The sequence below is a fragment of the Rissa tridactyla genome, chromosome 1, assembly GCF_028500815.1.
Source record: "Rissa tridactyla isolate bRisTri1 chromosome 1, bRisTri1.patW.cur.20221130, whole genome shotgun sequence".
Classification (NCBI taxonomy): domain Eukaryota; kingdom Metazoa; phylum Chordata; class Aves; order Charadriiformes; family Laridae; genus Rissa; species Rissa tridactyla.
In genome coordinates this window covers 125,152,758-125,176,692 of record NC_071466.1, presented here as the reverse complement: position 1 = coordinate 125,176,692, position 23,935 = coordinate 125,152,758, and the positions used below count along the sequence as shown (strand labels likewise).

The 23,935-nt window shown below is 39.9% G+C and overlaps 1 protein-coding gene across 7 annotated transcripts in view; it reads right to left on the bottom strand.

Annotated features, from left to right (window-relative positions):
* Positions 1-22,525, bottom strand: part of SENP7 (SUMO specific peptidase 7) — a 47,569-nt gene extending 25,044 nt beyond the window's left edge. For 3 of the 7 annotated variants that reach the window (XM_054184058.1, XM_054184070.1, XM_054184061.1), the window contains exons 1-6: positions 22,449-22,525; positions 20,368-20,475; positions 17,954-18,048; positions 6,278-6,475; positions 4,466-4,663; positions 242-354 (exon numbers count right to left, since the gene is read on the bottom strand). In XM_054184058.1, the coding sequence (XP_054040033.1) occupies positions 242-354; positions 4,466-4,663; positions 6,278-6,475; positions 17,954-18,048; positions 20,368-20,475; positions 22,449-22,478 (742 nt within the window). In that variant the 5' untranslated portion in view covers positions 22,479-22,525. The remainder of the gene's footprint in view (positions 1-241; positions 355-4,465; positions 4,664-6,277; positions 6,476-17,953; positions 18,049-20,367; positions 20,476-22,448) is intronic. The other 4 variants (XM_054184077.1, XM_054184065.1, XM_054184084.1 and 1 more) reach the window with 4 other exon arrangements.
* Between the last annotated feature and the right edge of the window lie 1,410 nt (positions 22,526-23,935).

The following is a 23,935-nucleotide window of genomic DNA, read 5'->3' as shown; positions in this document are numbered from 1 at the left end:
CCTCAGTTTCCTTTTTCTTCCACAGATCTGATTAGCCATAGCTTTGTTCCTATTTAAAAAACAGCTATTTGATACGTTTTACCATTATCTGTAAAAGAACTGCATTTTAAGGAAACACATACACTGCGTGCAACACCTATTTTATTTCTGTGCTCGCCTCATAATACTAGAGTAAATAAAGAAAGTTTCCCAACGCCTCCAAAATTCATACTTAAATGCCAGATTATTGCTCACTACAAACCTTTCTTCTGCAGCCTCTGTCTTCTAGAAGTGAAGACATTTTTTTCTGGTTCCTTAGAAGCCTTGGTCAATTTACACAGATCATCATCTGTCTTTCTCAGGCAATGCTCAGACCTGTAAAGAATATTAACTATGACTTATCTTTAATTTTGAAAGAATACTGAATAAAAATCCCAACAGAAACAAGAGTTGGTTGGACCACAAACTTCTGCCTCTCTCGTAAGCATGGCGAGCTTGACAAATGAAACACAAACTAATTCGGTTTCTGTTATGGAAATACACAGATAGTCTGACATTATTAATGAAACAGATGCTTCTAAAATGTGCAAAGAATGAAAATCTGACATATTTGCATCAGACACTGGAATATTATTTTGCTGTAAAGCATGACTGCAACTAGAACACATAACAAGAAAAAAAAAAAGAGAGAACAGTCAGTTGAATGTATCCTTGCCTTTGCCATGAATGCAGTGGGAATGAGGCAATGTAGTATTTTTAATTTAGATTTAGAACTGCTAATAAAATCCACTGAGTAAATTCCTGCAATGAGAGAAGATCTGAAATAGAAATTCCTGCTCAAAGGGGCCTAAAACAGAAACTCTGAAGGGGGGGGGGGTGGGGGGGTGGGACATGAATGAGGAAGAAACAGAAAAAGATTACAGTACGAGAAACTAGGCAACCTACAGGTGTTCAGCTGAGTTTGTAGTTTCATTCTAAGACAGACATGCAAGAAAGTAATTTGTTTTTTTAAAAATTTTAGTTGCTTTTTTATAAATAGGAGAATATACTCAGGAGGTGCTGACAGACTGAACAGTATGACATGCTCACATTTGAGGTCTACTCTTGTAAACACATTCTCAACTTCTCTGTTACAGCTCACAAAAGTCTACATAACTGTATTTTGGTTTCTCATGTATGCATTAGGATAGCTTTTAGTTATATGTGCATGTGGTATTTTCTCACATTAACTTAATTACATTCAGTATGCAAGACTTGTGAAAATTTATCAAGGCTACAAGATAAAAGAAACTAACCTTCATGACCTTTGTTTCACTTTCTGTGAGAACTGGAAAATCAGAAAGGAAATAAGATTTCATAGATAAAGCAATTTAATGCTGCTCTGGAAATCTGTTCCACTCCTTTTTTCACCTTACTTAATCCAAAGGGATTTTTGCATTCATTGTTTTATAACGTGCTTAACACAGAATTTTGCGGTCTCCAATTTGCAAAGAGCTAAGCTATCATCACAATGACTGAAATCACTGGCAGCTGAGTCTGTACCCATAAGGAACATCACCAACCATGAGAAAGAACATTCTTGACATCTCTAACTAAACAGCCAACACTGCTGGACACTTTCTGAGCAGGCACCTGTTCTTCAGTGCCCTATCTGTAGATTGGGAGTATCACTGCTCTTTGGGAATACTGTAAAGGGAAATAAAGATTTCCAGACTGCTCTGATACTACAGTGATGCACAGTGTAAAAGCATCATGAAGAAATGGTTGATTATCTTTCCATTCATAAAGAATCATGAATTGGACCATAATACAGAAAAAGTGTTCGGTAAGCACTATTATTCACTCTGTATCTTGATAAAGACAGAGTCTGCCATAGATCACGCAGCACCACTTCTGGAATAACCTCACTACAGAAAACTTGGTTTTGGAACCCACATCTCTTTCTCAACTTAAATATTTGTACGCATAACAGCTATATAGATTTGACTGCCTTAAAAGAGCATACTAAGTCACTAAGTGTTTTTTTAGCATTTGTTTTACACCAATATCACAATTCTGGTATTTCCAGCTCTGGGGAGACCTTACAGCAGCCTTCCAGTACCTAAAGGGGGCCCACAGGAAAGATGGGGAAGAGACTCTTTATCAGGGAGTGTAATGATAGGACGAGGGGTAACGGTTTCAAACTGAAGGAAGGGAGATTTAGATTGGATATCAGGAAGAAGTTCTTTACTGTGAGGGTGGTGAGGCACTGGAATAGGTTGCCCAGGGAAGCTGTGGATGCCCCATCCCAGGAAGTGTTCAAGGCCAGGCTGGATGGGGCTTTGAGCAGCCTGGTCTAGTGGGTTGCCCTGTCCACTGGCCAGGGCAGGGGGGGTTGGAACTAGATGTTCTTTAAGGTCCCTTCCAATCCGAACCATTCTATGATTTCAACAACAGGAAACATTTCAATAGGAATACTTCAGCTAATAGACTTTCCTAAACATATTTACTCTATACACAAATTCTGCACATTTTATTTTCACTTCCAATCTTTGCTGATAAGTCTGTTTAAAATGCACTTCTTCGATATATGCATAAGCTAAGAAGCTATGCCAGTACATACTGAAGTGTTCTCAACAGCCATGAGAAACAAGTAAAAAACACACTTTAAAACCTTAAGTTTCTTTAGATTTAAGACTTACCTCAAATTCATTAGTTATACTGATAGGTCAGTGGTGACATAAGCAAATGCATTTCATGCTGGGTTGTAGTGAACAAGCAATAAAAAAATCCACCAGTTTTGTAACACAAAAAGCAAGGAAGGAAACAGGGAACTCACAGCAACTTCTAGCTGATAGAGAAAGGTTAACTTATTACCACCCTGTTCTGATCACACAGAATTCTTTGACTTAATCTGAAATTTCCGTAGTACAAAACTGGCGCAATTTTCAGTAAAACAGTGTGCATTCTAGCTACTCTGACAATACAAAAGAATCTCTATATGGTCATGTGCACCTATATATGTATATGAAACCATTATATGGGGGGAGCTTTTACTCTCCTCTGAAAGAAGAGACCCCAAAAGAATCAGTGCCAAGTGTATGTTATGCAGACCTTAGTTACAGAGAGGTGACAAGGATCAAACCACATCTGTGGTTTGATCTCCATTTCATATGCTGTATCTATTACAACTTGTGCTAACATGCTGGTCACTGGGGAGGGGTGGAAAATCCTCCAAATGTTGGTTCCTGCTAATAAAAAAGCATATCACAGGAACAGAAAATTAATCCTTCAAGCAATGAACCACTCCAAATATAAAACAAGTTGAGTACACCAACTACTAAAAAAACTGACTAGTTCAAACCATTCTTGTGCTTAACATAAAACTCAACAGCTGCCCTTCAGATATGAGCTTGAAAAAATACACAAGATGTTTCCTCAGATTTAGAGTTACATACAAGAGTTCAAACAAGCTCCCCACATTTTAGTCATCCCAAAGTTATGGAAAACTATTTATTAGCAACAAATTGAATATTTCTAAAATGAGACAGTATAATAAACTGTTGTAAATCCCTCACTTAAATTGCAGCTTTGTCAGATTAATTTAAGCAGCAATGGGGATCCCAACAAAAAAGAGAAAGGAATTCTTACTAATTTAGATTCCCTGAGATGTTCATATATCAGAATGAGGAATATGACTTACTTTCCTCAAGAATTTTACAATTTCTTTAACCTGGTAACTATTGATTATTCCTGCCCTCACAAATCATTCTTCTCTTCCTTCCTTTTTCTGTTGTTCTACCAAATTTCTTGCTACTTGTTCCTCTGGATACTTTGCTGTTAAGCAAAGAGGAGGCCATAAAAGACAAGAGGAAAAGCTTACTCTGAATTCAACTGCCATCTTAGACCAAAACAAACATTATATAAGATCTGATTTCTGCCAGTTTTATATGTCAAGTGTTACTGTGATGCTCAGTCAACCTAAACATAGAAAGAAAAGATGAAAAGTAGATGTCAAGCAATGAGAGGACACACATACAGCCCTTAAACAATGGCTTTCTGTTGGGATTGAGAACACTAGTGGATTAATGTGAAAAGAAATGAACTATCACAGAGACGAATTTGGAGAAATTTTGCAAAAGAGGTTACTTCAAAACATATTAGAACACATTAACAACAACAGAAAAGCAAGATTTTGGTTCTAGACACAAAACCAACTTAAATGTGTTTGAATTACATGGCCATCTTCACAAATCAAAACACTGATTTACTGTAAATGGTAATTCCTTTTATGAAAGAAAAGTAGCTTATTAATATCAGGTGCAGCAAATCAGAATAAATGCAATGTTAAAACGGCTCACTGGAGCAGCATCTTAGTTTGCACTCAGGAAATTGATCTCCTGCTTCAAGGCAAGAGTATAATAAAAATTGTGTCAGGGAAATTCTTTTCCATTGTGAAGTCATGTCATTTCAGGAAGACTGGCAAAATCATCAGTGAGTAACATACCTTTCAGACAGAAAAGAACTTTCATGAGGAGAACTTAATATTTGACATGTCTGTAGGCTGGCAACAGATGATGAGGGTAGTTGACCTGATTGTAATCTGTCAGCATCAGATAAATCTGCATCAATTATTACGTGGCTGTCTATGTATTTTCTTCCAATTTTCGTCCTCAGGACATTCGTCAAGATAACTTTGGGTTGCCTGCCACATATATAACAGTAAATCATAAATACTGCACTGAAATCTAGAGAAAGAAACTTCTTGTTAAATTCACGTATCTTAAAGGCTTGATAATCAAACATCATTATTTTCAGTCCCTTAGAGACAAAACAAAATCCCACTAAGGAATTTAAAATCCAAGGTAAGTGTATAAATTAAAAAAAGCAACAAGAGACCAGGGTAAGAAATGCCAGACATATAATTTCACCTTAGCTACATACAATTCACACTGTATTGCCTCTAACACCTAAGTATTGCTTAAAAACTGGTAACTGTTTATCTCTAAATAGCGTTCATACAATATTTGTACACATTTCTCAGAACTATGGAGCAAACAATCTTGATTTTCCTGTGAACAAGAAGCCTCCAGTAAAACAGAATGGATTTTCTCAAGCACTTTGTAAACAAGTAGAAAAGTAGTGCACCACCAAAATGGTAGCATTAGATTTTGTTCCCCTCCTCAACTTCCAGATGGCATTCTACAGAGTAGCAATAACAAGGCTCAGAAAAAACATCTGCAAGTGTTAGAAGAGACAAGCATCAAAAATAAGATAACCAGAAATACAAAGATGCAACTGCCAACTTGAGCACAAGTGCGTAAGAGCAGCACAACTTACTTCATGCAATGCCACTGCAGACAGCTTGCTGTATAGCTCTTGATTTACTCACTTAGTTTCTCAAGATGGGATTTAAATTCTACCACTTCCATTGCAATTTATTTTGGATTAGGATGTAATGTCATGGCCTTTTTTGAAGCTGTTGTGAACAACATTGTCTTTTGGGTATGGACTACATAATTCTCCTGTTGTCTGTATACACCTACAAAGCACATTCCAGCACTGACTGCATGACGTCTGGGGAGCACTCAGATTTCCTCTTGCACTAAGATGTAAATTTGCTTTCAATCAGTAGACTACCTTACAGACAAGATGCTGCAGAGGCACACAGGTGATAAGCAATGAGGATATGATTTAGAGGAAAAGTCTGATATCAAAGAATACTGTAGTCTGGATGTAACTTCCAATAAAGGAAGTCTCTGAACATCAGAAGCTCAGAGAGAAAACAGCGCAAAAAAGTATTCACTCTAGCCATACTTTTCCCTGGATATCTGCAACTGACCATTGCCTGGTAGGGTGGGGAGGAAGATACCAGACTTGATATGCTTTTCTTCTGACCCTTTATGCCAGTTCTCATTTTCATGAGTAGTCTGAAATAGTAACAGTGAAAATACATCCTGACACCTTCTCTGAGAAAAGAGGGCAGTTAAATACAGGTGTACTTTTTTCACAAGAATAAAAAAATCCAAACATTTTGAGAGTCCAATGGCTGAATCAGAATTAATTGGGTCTTGTTAGTACAGGACCATGTAGAAGACATCTGATCAGAAAACCCACCACAGTGTGCCTGGCACCATCTCTCTCAATGATTATCAAAAGGAACCAGGTACAAGGGAATTCAGTCAAGTCAGATGACACGAGAATGAGAATATAGCTCATGAACAAGATGGCTGTGGTACAACAAAGAATACTTTCTCATGAAAAAAACAACTGAAAGGAAAATTATTTTGTTGAGTGACACGAGGCAAAGACAACGTACCTTTTAGACACAAAAAGGCTTTGGAGAGTAGGGTTTAAAATTTGCCATATCGTTAGACTGGCAGCAGATGATGAGGGTGGTTGATCTGACTGCAGCTTGCCAGCATCAGAAAAATTAGCACCAGTTTTAAGTTGCGCCTGTGTGTATTTTCTTCCTATTTTCGTCCTCAGGACATTCGTCAAGATAACTTTGGGTTGCCTGCCATACATATAATAATAAATTAATAATAGGGTGCTGAGAACTTAAGTGACATGAATTCAACAAAGCTTTTCTATGAGTTACTGTCTCTGCATCATACCTTATATCTTCAGTAGAATTAAGTTCACTTGCCTGACAATTTACAAAGCAGTTCTCTTTGGAGAAGAGGAATCACAAGTGTCTCTCTTGATCAGGACAGCCTTTCAAGGTTTATTCTTCTGACATCAATAACTAACACATCCATATGTGATTCTGAAGAGTTAAACTTTCAGTGAAGAAACATGGACATTCAGGTGCATCTTTTTACTGCAAAATGCTGGAAGTGGTATCACTATGGCCTTACAAACTATTCTGAAAGGGTACACTTGAACATTTGCAGGATGAAAACAAGCACTCATATTGTGGCATCTTATTTTAGAACAACGAATGTGATACGGGAACCAATAACAAATTAGGTTATCATCTTGCTGGGGAAAAAAATAAAAAAATCAAGAAGCTAGTATAATGTCTCAGTTTTGAGGCTCCAACTGATTTCTGTTCAATTCACTAAAGAAATTACATACAATTACAAATTATAAAGTTAGTAAAAACTCCCTATCATAGAATTGTCTAGGTTGGAAGGTACCTTTCAGATCAAATCCAACCACCGACCTAACACTGACAAAAAACATCCCTACACCATATCCCTAAGCACTATGTCTACCCATCTTTTAAATAACCTCCAGGAATGAAGATTCCACCACTTCCCTGGGCAGCTTGTTCCAATGCTTGATAACCCTTTCAATGTAAAAAATTTTCCTAATATCCAGTCTAAACCTCCCTTGGCACAACTTGAGGCTATTTCTTCTCATCCTATCGCCTGTTACTTGGGAGAAGAGACCGACCCCCACCTCTCTACAACCTTCTTTCAGGTAGTTGTAGAGAATGATAAGGCCTCCCCTCAGCCTCCTTTTCTCCAGGCTAAACAACCTCAGCTTACCTCAGCCGTTTCTTATAGACTTTTTCTCCAGACCCCTCACCAGCTTTGCTGCCCTTCTCTGGACCCGCTCCAGCACCTCAACGTCTTTTTTGTAATGAGGGGCCCAGAACTAGACACAGTACTCAAGGTGGGGCCTCACCAGTGCTGAGTACAGGGGCACGATCACTTCCCTAGTGCTACTCACCACACTATTCCTGATACACGCCAAGATGCTGTTAGCCTTCTTGGCCACCTGGGCACACTGCTGGCTCCATCTTCAGCTGGCAGTCGACCAACACCCCCAGGTCCTTTTCTGCCAGGCAGCTGTCCAGCTACTTCTCCCTAAGCTTGTAACACTGCATGGGGTTGTTGTGACCCAAGTGCAGGACCCGGCACTTGGCCTTGTTGAACCTCATACCATTGGCCTTGGCCCATCGATCCAGCCTGTCCAGATCCCTCTGCAATGCCTTTCTACCTTCAAGCAGATCAACAGCCCCACCCAACTTGGTGTTGTCTGCAAACTTACTGAGGGTGCATTCAATCCTCAGTCCAGATCGTCGATAAAGATATTAAAGAGAACTGGCCCCAATACCAAGCCCTCGGGGAACACCACTCATGACCGGCTGTGAACTGGATTTAACTCCATTCACCACCACTCTCTGGGCCCGGCCCTCCAGTCAGTTTTCAACCCAGCAAAGAGTACTCCCGTCCAAGCCACGGGCAACCAGTTTCTCCAGGAGAATGCTGTGGGAAACCATGTTAGAGGCTTTACTAAAGTCCATGTAAACAACATTCACAGCCTTTCCCTCATCCACAAAGCAGGTCACTTTGTCACAGAAGGAGATCAAGTTTGTCAAGCAGGACCTGCCTTTCATGAACCCAGGCTGACTGGGCCTGATCACCTGGTTGTCCTTCACATGCCGCATAATGGCACTCAGGATCATCTGTTCATGATGTTCCCAGGCACTGAGGTCAGACTGACAGGCCTGTAGTTCCCCGGATCCTCCTTCCAGCCCTTCTTGTGGATGGGTGTCACATTTGCTAGCCTCCAGTCAACTGGAACCTCCCCAGTTTGCCAGGACTGATGGTAAATGACGGAAGTGGTGCTGCAGCAGGTCCCCCACCATCTCCCTTTCGATTAGGGGGGCTTCATTCTGCTCCCTGCCCCTATCTACTAGCTCAGGGGTCTGGGTACTCAGGGAACAGCTGATTTTACTACTAAAGACTGAGGCAGAGAAGGCATTAAGTACCTCAAGCTTTCTCCTCATCCTTTGTCATCATGTTACCACCCACGGAGATTCTCCTTAGCCCTCCTTTTATTACTAATGTATTTGTAGAAACTTTTTTTATTGTTCTTAACATCCAAAGACAGGTTAAGCTCTAGCTGGGCTTTGGCCCTTCTAATTTCCTCCTTACATAGCCTCATAACATCTTTGTAGTCTTCCTAAGCGGTCTGCCTCTTAAACTCTGCTTTTTTCCCTTAGTTGCAATCATATCTCTCTGTTCAACCAGCCCAGTCTTCTTCCCTGACAGCTTGTTTTTCCACACATTGGGGATGGCCTGCTCCCACACCTTTAAGACTTCCTTCTTGAAAAGCGTCCAGCCTTCCTTCTTGAAAAGCGTCCAGCCTTCCTTCTTGAAAAGCGTCCAGCCTTCCTGGACTCCTTTGCCCTTCAGGACTGCCTCCCGAGGGACTCTGGCAAGCAGGCTCCTGAAAAGACCAAAGTCTGCCCTCCAGAAGTCCAAGGTGGCAGTTCTGCTGACCCCTCTCCTTGCTTCTCTAAAAATCAAGAACTCTACCATTTTGTGATCACTATGCCCAAGACGGCCTACAGCCCCCAACCACCACATCCCCCACAAGTCCTTCTCTGTTTACAAACAACAGGTCCAGCAGGACTCCCTCACCAGCTGTGTCAGGAAGTTATCCCCAATGCAATCCAGGAACCTCCGCGACTGTTCACTCTCAGCTGTACTGTATTCCCCGCAGATATCTGGTAGGTTGAAGTCTCCCATGAGAACAAGGGCTAGTGATCTTGAGACTTCTCCCAGCTGCTTGTAGAATATTTCATCTGCCTCTACATCCTGGTTGTGTGGTCTGTAACAGATTCCCACTATGACATCTGCCTTGTTGGCCCTCCTCCTGATTCTTACCCACAAACACTCAATCCTATTGTCACCATCATTAAGTTTTTGACATTCATAATACTCCCAAACATACAGAGCCACTGCACCTCCTCTCCTTCCTCGCCCATCCCTTCTGAAGAGTTTGTAGCCAACTAATGCAGTGCTCCAGTTGTGCGAGTCATCCCACGATGTTTCCATGATGGTGACTACATCATAGTTTTTCTGCTGCACAATGGCTTTCATCTCCTCCTGTTTGTTGCCCATGCTCCATGCATTAGTGTAGAAGCACTTCAGTTGGGCTATTCATCCTGCCACCTTTTATGCTGGGAGAAGCAGTAACTCCTACCTGTCCATTCCCAGGCACAGCTGTAGTTTCTAACCCATCAGCGACCTTGCGTCTCTGTTGCTGCACGAATCTTCATCCCCTGCCTTCACTGAGTCAGCAGACCAAGGGACCTCACCAGCATCCCATCCCACAGACACTGGCAAACCACCCCCAGGCTTATCTCTAGAGACCTTGGTTTCATCCACTTCCCCCTTCAAATCTAGTTTAAAGCCCATTTGATGAGCCCTGCCAACTCCTGTGCCAAGATCCTTTTCCCCCTTTGAGACAGGTGTACTTCATCCATCTCCTGCAGGCCTGGTGTCATGTCAACCAACCCATGATCAAAAAAACCAAAGTCCTGATGCTGACACCAGGCTCAGAGCCAGGTATTGATCTGCTGGCTCTTCTTGTTGCTTCCCTCATCCTTCCCTGCAACTGGAAATTACAGAAGAGAACACTACTTGCACTCCTGACCCCTTAAACAGTTGTCCCAAGGCCCAAAGTCTCTCTTGATCACCCCTGGGTTTCTCATTATCAGTTCATCTCTGCCTGTCTGAAAAATCAGTAGCAGGTAGTAATCTGAAGGGCTTACCAGGGAGGGAAGTTTTCTTTTTATATCCTTAACCCGGGCCCTAGGGAGGCAGCAGACTTCCCTGAGAACTGGGTCCAGTCTGCAACACAGATACCAGGTGTCGTGGTTTAGCCTCAGACGGCAAAAAAGAACCATGTGCCGCTCGCTCAGGCCTTCCCAATACGGGAAGAATCGGAAGAAAAAGGCAAAACTCTTGGGTTGAGACAAAGGCAGTTTAACACATCAGCAAAGGGAACAAGAAAACAACACCACCACCACTGATAGAGGAATACAGAAACACAATTACAGAACCACTGAGGGACCCGGGCTGCCCCAGCCCACTCCAAGCTTCGACCTCCTGCCGACTCCGACTCCCCCTTCCTGCCAACTCCCCCGGCAGCTCAGGATGGGCATGGCTCACATGGCAGGGAATACCTCTGTCCTGGGGAGAATTAACCCTATCCCCACCGGAACCAGGACACCAGGGTTTCCAACGTGAGAGACTGACTCTATGAAGGCAATGAGAAGTCATACGTACAAAGATGGTCTCATCAGAAGACTAACCTAAACCACAGGAGTGCTCCATAATGTTTTAGGCAGGTACACATTCATTCTTTTAGCCAGATCTGTATATACCTTATGACTCCTAATGCAAAGAATTGTTTTTAAGAACCTACGACAGAGTCTGAGCATGTGCTTTGAATACTGGAGACCTAAAAAAGATTTGTTCTACACTCCAAGGATCCAGATATTGGTGTTTCATTTAAAGATATGCTTTAGCTACTGAAAAGCTTAGAAAGTAAATACAAGTTGTGAGGGACAGTCAGACTAATGTCTGACATGGTGGAACCCAACTGTAGAGCCCAGCGAGCATATACCAAGCCTGCAAAGCATTCTTGATTTAGCATAGGATGCAAGAGACTTATTTTTTATAAAGTCAGAAGTTGTAGCTTTTTTCTTCTCAAATGTGCAGAGTTGATATATTAACCATCGTTTAATACATAAGATGAGCTTACAGTGACCAGACTTATATATCATTCGTTGTTCGTCCAACTGTATGGTACTTTAGAAATAAGGAATATATAAGCAATACCTAAGGAAATAAAGAATATATACATTTAAGAAATGTGATAAAAATTCACAATTCAGCTATACAAGAACCTATTAGAGTGTTAAGAAAATTTACAACTACTAAAGCAGTTAAAGGCAATTTCAAGGTAAGTCATCAAGTAACTTGTGCAAATTCATCTTACGAAACCAGACATTTACTCTTGTGCTTTAATTTCCTCAAAGAGAAGGAAGACCCAAACTACTCTAGAGGTGCAGTTACTAAATTTAGTTACTACAATTACTAAAGAACCGTAGCAGAAAGACATTTAATCTTTTGAGGTGCCAGAAGAGATGAAGCAACGAAAGACTAAGCCAGATACTTTTTGTTTTCTTCTAACAGGACTTGAAATTACAAATCAAACCTTTAAGTATCCAAATGGCATTTTTCCTCCCAATACAGAACGGTTGCAGAAGTGGGCCCTAGCAATACGAAGATGCAAATCAGAAATTGTTTCTCCTTAAAAAAATAAAAAATACTTTGAAGTCATTACTGTAGAGCGCTATGAGACAACATAAATGTGTTATTCTCCATAGAACACTTTGGTTCTCCTAGCTAGAATCATGCTAAGCTTAACAGTTCATTTCTCCAATGTAAATTCTTTCAGTTTTCATTGTTCTATCTTGTAGAAATGCCAGATTTTTTTTTTCTTTCTATTTGTCAAACAAAATACAACATAATGAAATTTTACTAAATTTAGTGTGAACTTGCAAGGTAGTTTGTCCAGTGGGAACATAGTTGATCACAGACTCTTTATGTCAATTGTATGATCAGGACTTGTAAAGATCATGGAAAAGATTCTGACCTTTAGGGTCTTTAACAATGCCATCATGACAGAGAAAGCCCACAGCACTAGGTAAAGGAGTAAGAAGTAGAATTTCCAGTGAAACTGGATTTCGTTACCTGTACTTTGTTGTAAATTTGGATCTGACATCCTTTGCTGACATTTGTGTCAGGCTAGACCTTGACAGGCTTCAGGGTCCTCCCTAATTTGATTTACTGATTGTTATTAGGCACAGAATTTGTAACATTTCCCACTCCCTTGATTTAAATGGGGCTTATGCATTCTAAGCAAGTATCTTTGCAAAAATGACCTTAGAATTTAAAGCACACATACAACCAGCTTTGCACTGTAAACCTGTGCAAAGCAGAGGAATCTTCAACCGACAAGGAAGAAAACATTATACATCTGGCTATTCCTAAAGATGTCAGTGACAGGCTAAGGCATCACTTCTTATGTGGCACCATTTTTTTGACTGCAGACCTTGACAGGACAGCTGGTTATGACCCGATCTTCAGAGCTGTATGGGGGCTTCAGAGCTTTCAATGGTTTCCATTTCCAAAGGGGGAATGGCATCTGGTGGCATTTCTTGAAAAATAATGTCATCAAGACTGGGTGTAAAACAGAGTCAGGAAAAACTTTTACACTTAAGCCAACCTGTACATTCATAACTGATGGTTGTCACACAGTTCCTTAAATTACCTGTTAAATTGTCCACAGAATAAAGCGAGTAAGTCATGCAAAAGACATTTCAAAAGATAAAAATTAATGTCAAGCAGAAAAATAGCAAGGAAAGTATACATTAAAAGCAAGTCCCACTGGCAGACCCAGCAAGCAACCTGTACAACAGTAAGACTGGAGGCATCTTGGTGAAGGAAAACCAAAGGCAATTATTTTTGTTTCTAAAGCAAGGACCTACCATACCCTCTCTTCTCTACCTCCACAAAAGAGAAAAAAAATACACAACTAAAGGTAATGAAAACATACTTACACAAGTAAGGATGGAACAGACAAAAAAATACATATTATGAAAAATGCTGTTAACTGCTCCTGGTGAGTCTCAAATCACTTTTCATGGGCAAAAAGGTATAACCCAGCCTTAAAAAGCACAGGACCAGAAGCTATTAATTGTTTGTACTCCTTTGAGGAAAATGTTTGACTTCGACGTCACTCAATTGTCCGAGCTGCTGGATGCAGTTCCTTTCTCAATGATTGTATTTGTCTACACACCAGTGTTGTAACCACTTGCCCCAGTTCAAATTCGTATTGGAGAATGCGATCAAGATGAGACCTGGAGGCCACAAACTCCTTTTGGAGTAAATTATTGTCTACACCAACATCTTCCTACCCACGTTCTTCTACTAGCAAACCCAAGTTTTGGGAAATAAGTATGTTCCCAGTGGGATGCCACCTACTATGGAGAGGTTGCCCCATCAGGTCCCACAAAAGCTAAACACCTGTCCTGGGTTTACAGAATAAAGCCTCAGATAGACTTGATATGTATTCACCTACCTGAGCTTCTGCAGCACATGCACAGATCAGGAGGTCCTTGGCCTTTCGGAGCCCAAAGGAATAACGCAATGCACTATCATTAATAGGAAACTCCGATTGCCACATTCACTGACTACAGCCTTTTGAGAAGAAAGCCTTTGTCTGTCTGCTGCCTACTTCATGGCCATGACCTTCCATCAACTGGTTAGAAGTCAATGTTTTAACAGCAAACATGAACATCCCTACTAACCTCCTTGCTTTGCTGGACCAGGAAGGTGTAACTGCCAAAATGAGCTTGTCAGGGCAAAGGGAACCAGTATATAAATGATTGCCACAAAAACCTGACTGCTATGGCGTCAGTACTTGATTCAGCCATGACATGTATTTCAATTAATGTTTAAAATACTGAGCTGAAATAATCACACACATCTTACATAAGTACTCCTCCCACCCTCCCCCTAAAGAAAACTTGACAGACCAGAGAGAGAAGCTTGAATTTCAAAACAGTGTTCTGTTTTTATATGGATTTGATGGATGGACCACTGACTGGATAAGCAATTGGTCAGATGGTTGCACTCAAAGAGTTATGGTCAGTGGCTCTATGTCCAAGTGGAGACCAGTGACAAGTGGAGCTCTTCAGGGGTCCATATGGGGACCAGTGCTGTTTAGCATCTTTGTTGGACAACATGGACAGTGGGATTGTGCGCACCCTCAGCAAGTTTGCTGACAACATCAAACTACATGGTACAGTTGACATGCTGGAGGAGGGGATGCCATCCAGAAGGACCTGGACAGGCTTGAGAGGTGGGCCCATGCAAACCTCATGAAGTTCAACAAGGCTGAGTGCAAGGTCCTGCACCTGGGTCAGGGCAATCCCAAGCGCAAATACAGGGTGGCTGGAGAATGGATTGAGAGCAGCCCTGAGGAGAAGGACTTGGGAGTCTTGGTTGATAAGAAGCTCAACATGAGCCAGCAATGCGCACTCGCAGCCCAGAAAGCCAACCACAACCCGGACTGCATCAAAAGCAGTGTGGCCAGCAGGTCAAGGGAGGTGATTCTGCCCCTCTACTGGACTCTTGTGAGACCCCACCTGAAGTACTGCATCCAGCTCTGAGGCCCCCAGCATAAAAACATGGACCTGTGACAGCAAGTCCAGGAGGGCCACAAAGATGATCAGAGGGCAGGAGCACTGTTCTTCCTATGAAGACAGGCTGAGAGAGACAGGCTTCAGAGAGACCTTATAGCAGCCTTTCGGTAGCTACAGGGGGCCTACAGGAAAGATGGGGAGGGACTCTTTATCAGGGAGTGTAGCGATAGGATGAGGAATAATTGTTTTAAACTGAAAGAGGGTAGATTTAGAATTAGATAGTAGGAAGAAATCCTTTACTCTGAGGGTGGTGAGACACTGGAACAGGTTCCCCAGAGAAGCTGTGGATGCCCCTTCCCTGGAAGCGTTCAAGGCCACGTTGGATGGGGCTTTCAGTAATCTGGTCTAGTGGGCGGCGTCCCTGCCCATGGCAGGGGGGTCGGAATTAGATGATCTTTAGGGCCCATTCCAACCCAAACCATTCTATGATTTTGTTTCTTTTTTGTTGTTGTTGTTTCCCCCTATTTCCCTCTTGGGAGAATGCAAGAGTAATACAGCTGAAGTAAGTGGATGCCTCTAAGCTTTACTTCCAGGTGGTGATAGTTATCCTTGAAATAGTGTTATCCACCTCTACAATAAAGAAGTTTCCTAAGTGGGACACAAAACATTATTGACCAATTACATAAATACTATACCTGACTTTCTGCAATGATACTAATAAATTGAACTATTCATATTTCATGATGGTTCTTATCTTTTTTGTGACACAATCATAGGAATGCTTAAGAGACCTCCACAGCGTATGAGAAGGACTAGGGAACTAACCTGCTCTGAAAGTCCCATCTGGGATCATGAACAAATGACCTGACCGCAACCTTTCAACAAGGCCATGAGCAGAGGTGTTTAAGTGAGAGCAGTTGTGGTTGCTGGTTACAGTCCCCATGGTCTCACATCACAGCAGGACTGACAGAAGCAATCAAATACCAAATTTTGTAATCGAGAACTTCAGTTAAAAAACATCCACTTTGCCTTTTCTGAAGAAAATGAAGCAGCAATAACAATTCTCAAGCAACATTCTAGATGAAACATGCTTCCCTAAATATTTGAGGTTAGCTCCTATCAATAAAGACTGTTTTTAAAACATCAGGAACTAACAGGAGTTTGTCATTAAGACCTATTTTCTGCTTTTCAATGCAAATGAAAAATTTCTTATTGGGACGAAGGAACAGAGAAACTTTTGCATTAGAAATATTCTCAGCATGCCACTTCACACTTACTACTTCTGAGTTTTGTCAGTTCTCAGACTTTTTCTCAACAAACACCACCTCTTTAGAGCCCCATGTGCTCTTTCTACTTATTATGCAATGAGGTTAGTGTTTTGATTTTGACTGAGAAACACCAGGTATGCAAATGGAATACTTAGAAAAAGCTTTATCACAGACAGTAGGTTAAGTTTATTTTACAGAGAACGTCCAACTAGTCTCTAGACACACATCTTTTTTTGAGGAAGTGAAAAAATGCATAGGTTTATCATCTGAATATTTACTGTCTCTTTACAGTCTAAATTATTTCTTACTAATGTACTGGTAAGAATTTTGGTAAAAATGGTGGAACAACTACAAATGCTACTTGAAAGCCTCTCACATATCAAAATTAATGTATGTAACAGATCCAAAAGTAGCTTTTCTTTTTTTAAAGCTCCTCAACATTGAAAGGTCAATTCAAAGATTACTGAAACATCTTTAGAGATTGATATCAGATATCAGCCATTTCACAGCATAATTAAAAGCCAGGATACTGCAATTAACACTGCTTTTAAATTCCGCTAGGCTGATCCCATGAGCCACTCCTTCAGTTATGGTTACTGAGAGCAGCATTTTGAGGTAACTAGGTATAAACTGACAGCCACGCCGCTGTGGAGGTATGAAAAATAAATTCAGAATCTTTTACAGGTTCAGCTCTTCCTTGCAACAGTTTGAAGCATTCGGAATATAAAACGCAGGCTAAAACATGACTATTCATAGGTCACAAAACCACCGAATTCAGTGTCAAAAGTCACCTGCTGTCATTAAGCATTTTCATTACCTGTGCACTTTGCTTTTAGCAGCCCCTCCTGACAAGAAATCACTTTTGATCAAGTTAAGTTCCAGTCAGAAAATGGGGCAGAGAATGCATACTCGTATTTGTTTAGGTTTAAACGATTTCTGGAATAACAGTTGCTTCATTAAGATAAATATAATTAATTTCATCATTAAGTCATTATGCTTCCTAGCTGCTGTCAGTGAATCTAATTCTACATTCTCGTTTCCATTTGTCAACTATGGCTTCAAAGTTTTCTTGGATAAACAATTATCTACCTGGCATCTTCACAGAAGATGATTTTAAATAATTTACCATAATCTCAAAGAAGCCAAGGTATGTGCTCTTAGCAACAAAGCATAACGTTGTAGAGTAAATAAAGCAACAGAGTAAATAAGATTGCACATCGGCAGTGTTAAGTATCTTGACTATAACATAGAGGTGGAAAGACCTCTAGTTTTCTACCGTCTTCCCCTGCTAATCGTCATATTACTTAAGTGGGGTTTTTTTGCTGTTTTTAAGAGTTGATAAAGCCACGTTAATGACTGTGGAGTAGAGAGCAAGAAGTGACAAGCAAAAGATAATCTCAGAAACTTCTTAGATATCTAAAATATCTAGGGATAGATTGACAATTTACACTTAGAGAGTAATGAACACCTTTCACAATTCCAAGCAGGTCAACAAGCAGCAATTCCTCTAGTAAGTGTTGCATTCCCATTCTGACGTTGCAGTCTTGCATTGTGTTAAAACAAAGAAAAAGTTACAGTTGCTTCATAATTCACAATGCCATTAAATCACTGAAACAGAATTCTTTAAGGGTGGGCTAACAGCTTGAAAACCATCCCTGCATGACACAAATAATTAGCTGGAGACCAGTGATACCCGTCTTCAAGAAAGATTATGAAACTCTGGATACACAAACAGAGAAGAACTAATTTTGTGATGACTTCTTACCCAATTGATTCTTCATCATTAGAGCTGTGTCTGTCACAGTCCTTTTGCCTTTTTCTTTTTGTGGAAGACTTTCTGTTGTTGGCACTTAAGTTCCACTGAAATAAAATAAATAAAATTGGTAGGTTCCAACAGACATAAATATGTTATAATGGGTATTACAATAGAAAAAGGGAACAATGCCAGATATTGAAACAATGCAACTGATCAAATAAAGCAGATCCACAAAGAGTATACACAAAAATTTTGCAAAGAATTAATTTGCTTGATTTAGGACACCCGTGTACCACCTGATCTGGAATGGAACTTTTTTCTCCTAAAGAAATTCGACAGTACAGTACAATTCAATTATTTCCCTATTTAAAGGGGGACTATCCCAAAGAGGGACTTAAACCTTAAGCCTGTTTTACAGAATCACAAATACATAAGATAAATGCGTGGAGTTAAAGAAAGAAGTTGTTAACCAGATTATATTCCACTCAAAGATATAAAATTATGAGAAGGAAAAGAAATTTGAAGGTTTGGTACTCAGGTGGCAAAACACAGAACAGTAAGACTTCAATTTTTGCAAGTTCTCTTACTTTACCAGAATGCACTTGTATTTTCAAATTAAATATGTGAAGCACCACCAAAACACATACTTAATTCTACAACCCAGAAATCCATCTCCCTCTGCCACTACATCCTCCTAATCTCTCCTCCTTATTAAAGATAACAAACCAAACAGATGTTTGAAAATTATGCCAGTCAGGCTGAAAGCAGACAAACTTATCTTTGTTTCTGTTTAAGCGTGGGGTGAAAGAGCATCTGAAAAATTCATGCCCGTGCATATTTTATATACCTTAGTGAAGTCTGAAAGGTGCACCCCAAACCAATCTTTCCCCTACCACAGGGGCCAACTGTAACAGAAAATACCTTCATTATTAAAACTGCTGGCAGCAAGAAATTGCCTTGAACATGCTCTCCCCTCCTGCTGCCTTCAAACATCATCTAGTTCACCTTATCACACTGGTCTTCAAGCATGTTAGAGACCTATCTGCCCAAATCACTGAAAGCTGCACAAGATTTCTCAAACAACATGGAGCAAACTCTGACAACACTAAATACAACCAGGACAGACCTTTGTATGGATAAAACAGTACTGTTTCTTTTAATTATGATACCTCATGAGTAACCTTTTCTTTTTAAAGGAGAATATAAAGACTAGTCAGTGTTTAATGCATAAAGAGTCCTCTACCACATGGAAAAGTCTGAAATATATAGACACCAGTAAGAAAAATATGAAATGGAAAATTAGACAATATACAGGAAATAAGAGAAAAAGATTTTTCAGTTCACCCAGTCTAATCACTGTTTTTGTAGAGGCAGAGAGAAAGACAGGAAGAATTCCACGCAAGGGCTGTCTGACTCTGCCTAAGAAGCTACTGCTTGTAACCACAGGAGACGTTACTTCCAACTTCAAAACCTGACTGTAATTAGATGTTCAGCTCACTTTAAGAATAACAGTACAGAACATAACCAGCCAGTGAGTTTGTACTACAGCATGCTCAAATGACCAGGCCTACCAAGAGACCTGGATCACATTATCACTGCTACTGTAAGTCAAGAAAAATTCCTAACTTCCCTCACTAGGTTTTTAAAACTCCTCTGTGGAGAAGCCTGTTTATCCAGCCCCCTGATTCTGAAAGCACTAAAACCAGCAACAAACTCTCAATGCTGAGTTGAAGGAGTCTAGAGTAGCAAAATATGCTTCCAAAACTTGGCATTTTTAAAACGCTTACTGAATTTGGAGCAGATTTATAGAGGAAACAGTTTGCTTCTATATGTGACTGAGATTATCAAGACAATCATTTATGATAAACACCATATAAGTACACTTACAGTCCTTCAGTCTAATACTGAAATTAGTTATTTCTGTATTAGCATCTAAAATTCTGTCAAAGTCACACAGTATTTAATATATTCTCTTAAAGTTTCAGCTCTTGGATGCAAATAACAACTAACTGAAAACTCAACATAAAAATTATTTCCATATCTTAATAAAAACTTTGGTAAGTGACCTGAATATAATATAAGAGTTCAGGAATCAGAAGACAATTACCTAAAATAAAAAAATAATAATTATATTTGCCTTTAAATGAATGATTTTCAAGATCATTTCAAACTACACCTGAAGACCAACTCTGCATTTTAATGCTTTAGGCTGGCAATACAGCACTGACTTCCATTGCTGTAACTGTATGCTTGCAGACAGATTTCAGACCTACACACTTGTCTCTTTGCAAGACAATCTAGGTCAGACATGGGTCACAAGGCAGCACTCCGCATTGAAAAAAAATTCAGCCTCCGAAACAGAACAAAAAACCCCCATATAACAGTCTCCTCCACACTTTACACTCCAAAGAACTTCTCTTTACCTCTTTTAAAGGGTAGTCCCAATGGTGGGAGCCTGGGAGCCTTGACAAAGGGGACTGAACTTGAACATCCTCTGATTTGGTGTTTGTTTTCTTCTTTGGTATACGAAACTGAAAATAGATGATGTTACACACATAATAAAACTAAATTATCCACTGGTGCTATGAGCTGACATACTGCCATGTACAAAGTTTTCTTAACTGCCAGGCAAAATAACAAAGTTCCAAGGGAAGCACTGACCTGTGACTTCAATTTAAATGCATTTCTCACCGATGCTTGATCCTAAATCACGTGTCATACCACATGTTTTAACATATGAACCGTCTCAAAAAGCAAGAAAAAGCTCTTCCTATTACATTAACTTTACAACAACCTCAAATGTGCCCAAAAGACAGGAACCAATCTGGTGGCACTTACAAGTTTCCTCAGTTCCCTCCGAGTTGTTTACTCTCTAGTTTAATTATCTCATCTTAGAGAATGATAAAGAGAAAACAAAATAACTGTATGTTATAATGAATGTCACACCAGGTTTGCTCTCTCTCAAAAAAAAAAACCAAACAGGATGAAAAGCAATTATATCTTAGAATAGTAGAAGTATTTTAGTATGATAATTTAGCATCAATACACCACAATGTACTCAAAATGGTAGCAGCTATTGTCATTGCCAACCTTTGCAAAACCAGAACCAGCATTTTGAAAGTAATTACTTAAATATAAAGCAGTAATTCATAGAAGTTTGCCAATTCAGAAAAAAATATGTGGAAAATAGTGTTCATTCATTGAAATTCAAAACAAAAATGGTCAAACTAAATTCCTACCAACTCCTCAAGATAAAAAAAAGAGGGTGACATTTCCTATCGGTTAGTTAAACCAGTTAAAATACCAACTGAAAGAATAAAAGTGCAAGCCTACCCATTTATCAAGGTATCCTGAGAAGCCAAACCTTACACTGCAAATACAGCCAGATTAGAATGTGTCAGAGAGGGAACGGAACATTTACATCTTTCAGATAACCAAGTCTACCTCAGTCAGGAAAAAGCTGAAGCTGCTCCATACGATGGCCACTATCAAGTGCATTATGAACTTAATTTGTAAGCTGCCAGATGCCCTACCTTGTAACATGAGTTTACAAGCACGGACTCTAGAATAGTGACGCTAACAACTTAATTATTAACACAGGAACACTGCATTCATTAGCTCTGTAGGTAGTCCTTCAGACAGACCATAACTGAAGCATACTGTACCACAGTCAAATAATCCTTCAATTCTTCAGTTTGTGAGTGCTCTTATCCCCTTCTCTACACTTCTTTGAAACAAAGATTTAAATTTTTTTTAGTAATTAGACCTGAATTTCTATGTGGTATCTCAAATTGCTTTTACTGGTCAGATACTGTAATAACAAATATGCCTTTAATAACAGATTCTTCAAATTATAAAGGATGTAAACATCACACACAGGCAGCAATTTCTAATACACGTACCTCCCTTCCCTTTCAGTCGACATTTAAGGACTGACATAGACATTTTCTTACAAGAATGTCTGCAATTAGGTTTGGGGTTTTTTTTTATTTGGTTATTTTTTTTGAGAAGTGGTCTAAAAACATGTTTTATCAGTCAGAATGCATTCTTCTGATCTGCATGCTAATGGCCACAAATTTCTTACTTCAGAACTCCACCTGCTGCCCAACTAGTGGTTTCTGTTATGAGCTTCCTAAGAACACATTTCTCTAAATTTTAATCTGCATTTGAAGTTACAGAGATTCAGATAACCTCTGCAATAACATAACAGATAAGACTGAGAACAGGTAAGGTCAGACTCAGAAAACAGAAAGAGACAGATGAACAGACAGGAAGGGACAAAAAGCACAAGACACGTTCATCAGCAGAATTTTCACATCACTGTACAATATCTTCCTAATGCTTGCACTCATTAAGAAGATGTTGGTTTGCAGTGCCCACAATTAACTTACAGAATAAGCACAAAGTCAAGAGGTAACCAACAGAGGTCTGTATCTATGTCAAGTACAACATAGGCAGTTGCCTCAGCTTTTCCCTAATAGAAAATGACTAACTCAACACATACATGTGCATACGCACTTAGCAGACTCCTCATCTAAAACAGCAGTACTTTTCTGAAGGTTCCCACCTGTAGGAGCAAGGGTCAGAGAAAGCGCATAAACAAGGTGCCACAAACAGCTTATTTCTAAAACACTAGACAGTCCAGTCCTTGCCCAACAAAACCAGTTGCTCTGCCTACCATTTATTTTCACCAGGGCTTCCACTGCTAGAAACTACTATAGGGATATTTTAGAAAAAATAAACACTGGCATAGTCTCTGAACACATCTCTGCAGATAACTAAATATTATGCAGCTGCACTACTTATTTCAGCACTACTCTTAATATTTTAGATGTTAGCTTAGGTCTTAAAATATCCCTGAAAACGTGACATTTATGTGAAAGCAAACATTAAGCTTATCATGTATTAATACATGTTCAACAGCAGCCATTACTGTTGACTGCTACCAGAATAAACTGTTTCTCAAGAAAGAGTGCTCCAGCAAAGTAAAAGCTAGACCACCAGAGAACACCCTAGGATACCCACAGCCTCAAAGTAAATTGTTGCGAATTGTAGGAAGACTTACACGACTTGAAGATGAGGTTCTTCCTTCCATTATTTTCTCTACTGAAAAAAAAGATATAAAATAAGCTTAGCAATTTGTGTTTTATTTATTCAGAGGGAAGCAGGACCAAAACAATAGCTACTAAGCAAGAACAAGAAAATAATTTTTGACCAAGCTATGCAAAGAAAACTCATTCATAGTGACCTTTAGAAGAACACCTAGCCCAACCCCCCTTCCATGGGCAGGGACATCAGGTTGCTCAAAGCCCCATCTAACATGACCCTGAACACTTCCAATGATGGGGAACCCACAGCTTTTCTAGTCAATCTGTTCCAGTGTCTCACCACCCTCATCGTAAAAAATTTCCTCCTTACGTCCAACCTAAAGCTACCCTCTTTCAGCATAAAACCATTGCCCCTTGTTCTGTCTCTACAAGCCTTGGTAAAGTCATTGACAGCCACAATACAAGAGACATGTACTTGGGCAAGGCTCTGGATTGTCAGTATGGACAGAACTGTTAACGAAATTTTGACTACAGTTTATCTTCAGTGAAGACATTTACTGCTTAACTCTACCCCCTGGCAAGTACACAACTAATAAGCAATTCAGACTTTGATTAGGAAGTGAAAAGAAGTCACAGAAGACATCTGTAACACTACAGGAGCTCCAAGAAGAAATAAAATTCAAGGATTCCTGTTAACAGATACACTTCTTCCTCAGAGGAAGCTTCAGAGCTTCCAGCATTCACAGGGGTTTATTCTCTTTATAAATACTCTGTATGACCCTGGTGTAAGACCTTCAAGCCTTACAGCCAGTTTGAAGTCTCTCAAGAAAACCTTTAAGCCCCTGTACCTTCATTTAACTCAGCGGTTTTTCAACTCACAGCCCCAGTCCCCTGGTGCGGGAAACAGCAACGTCTATTAAAAGAAAAGCCAAACTACTACCTA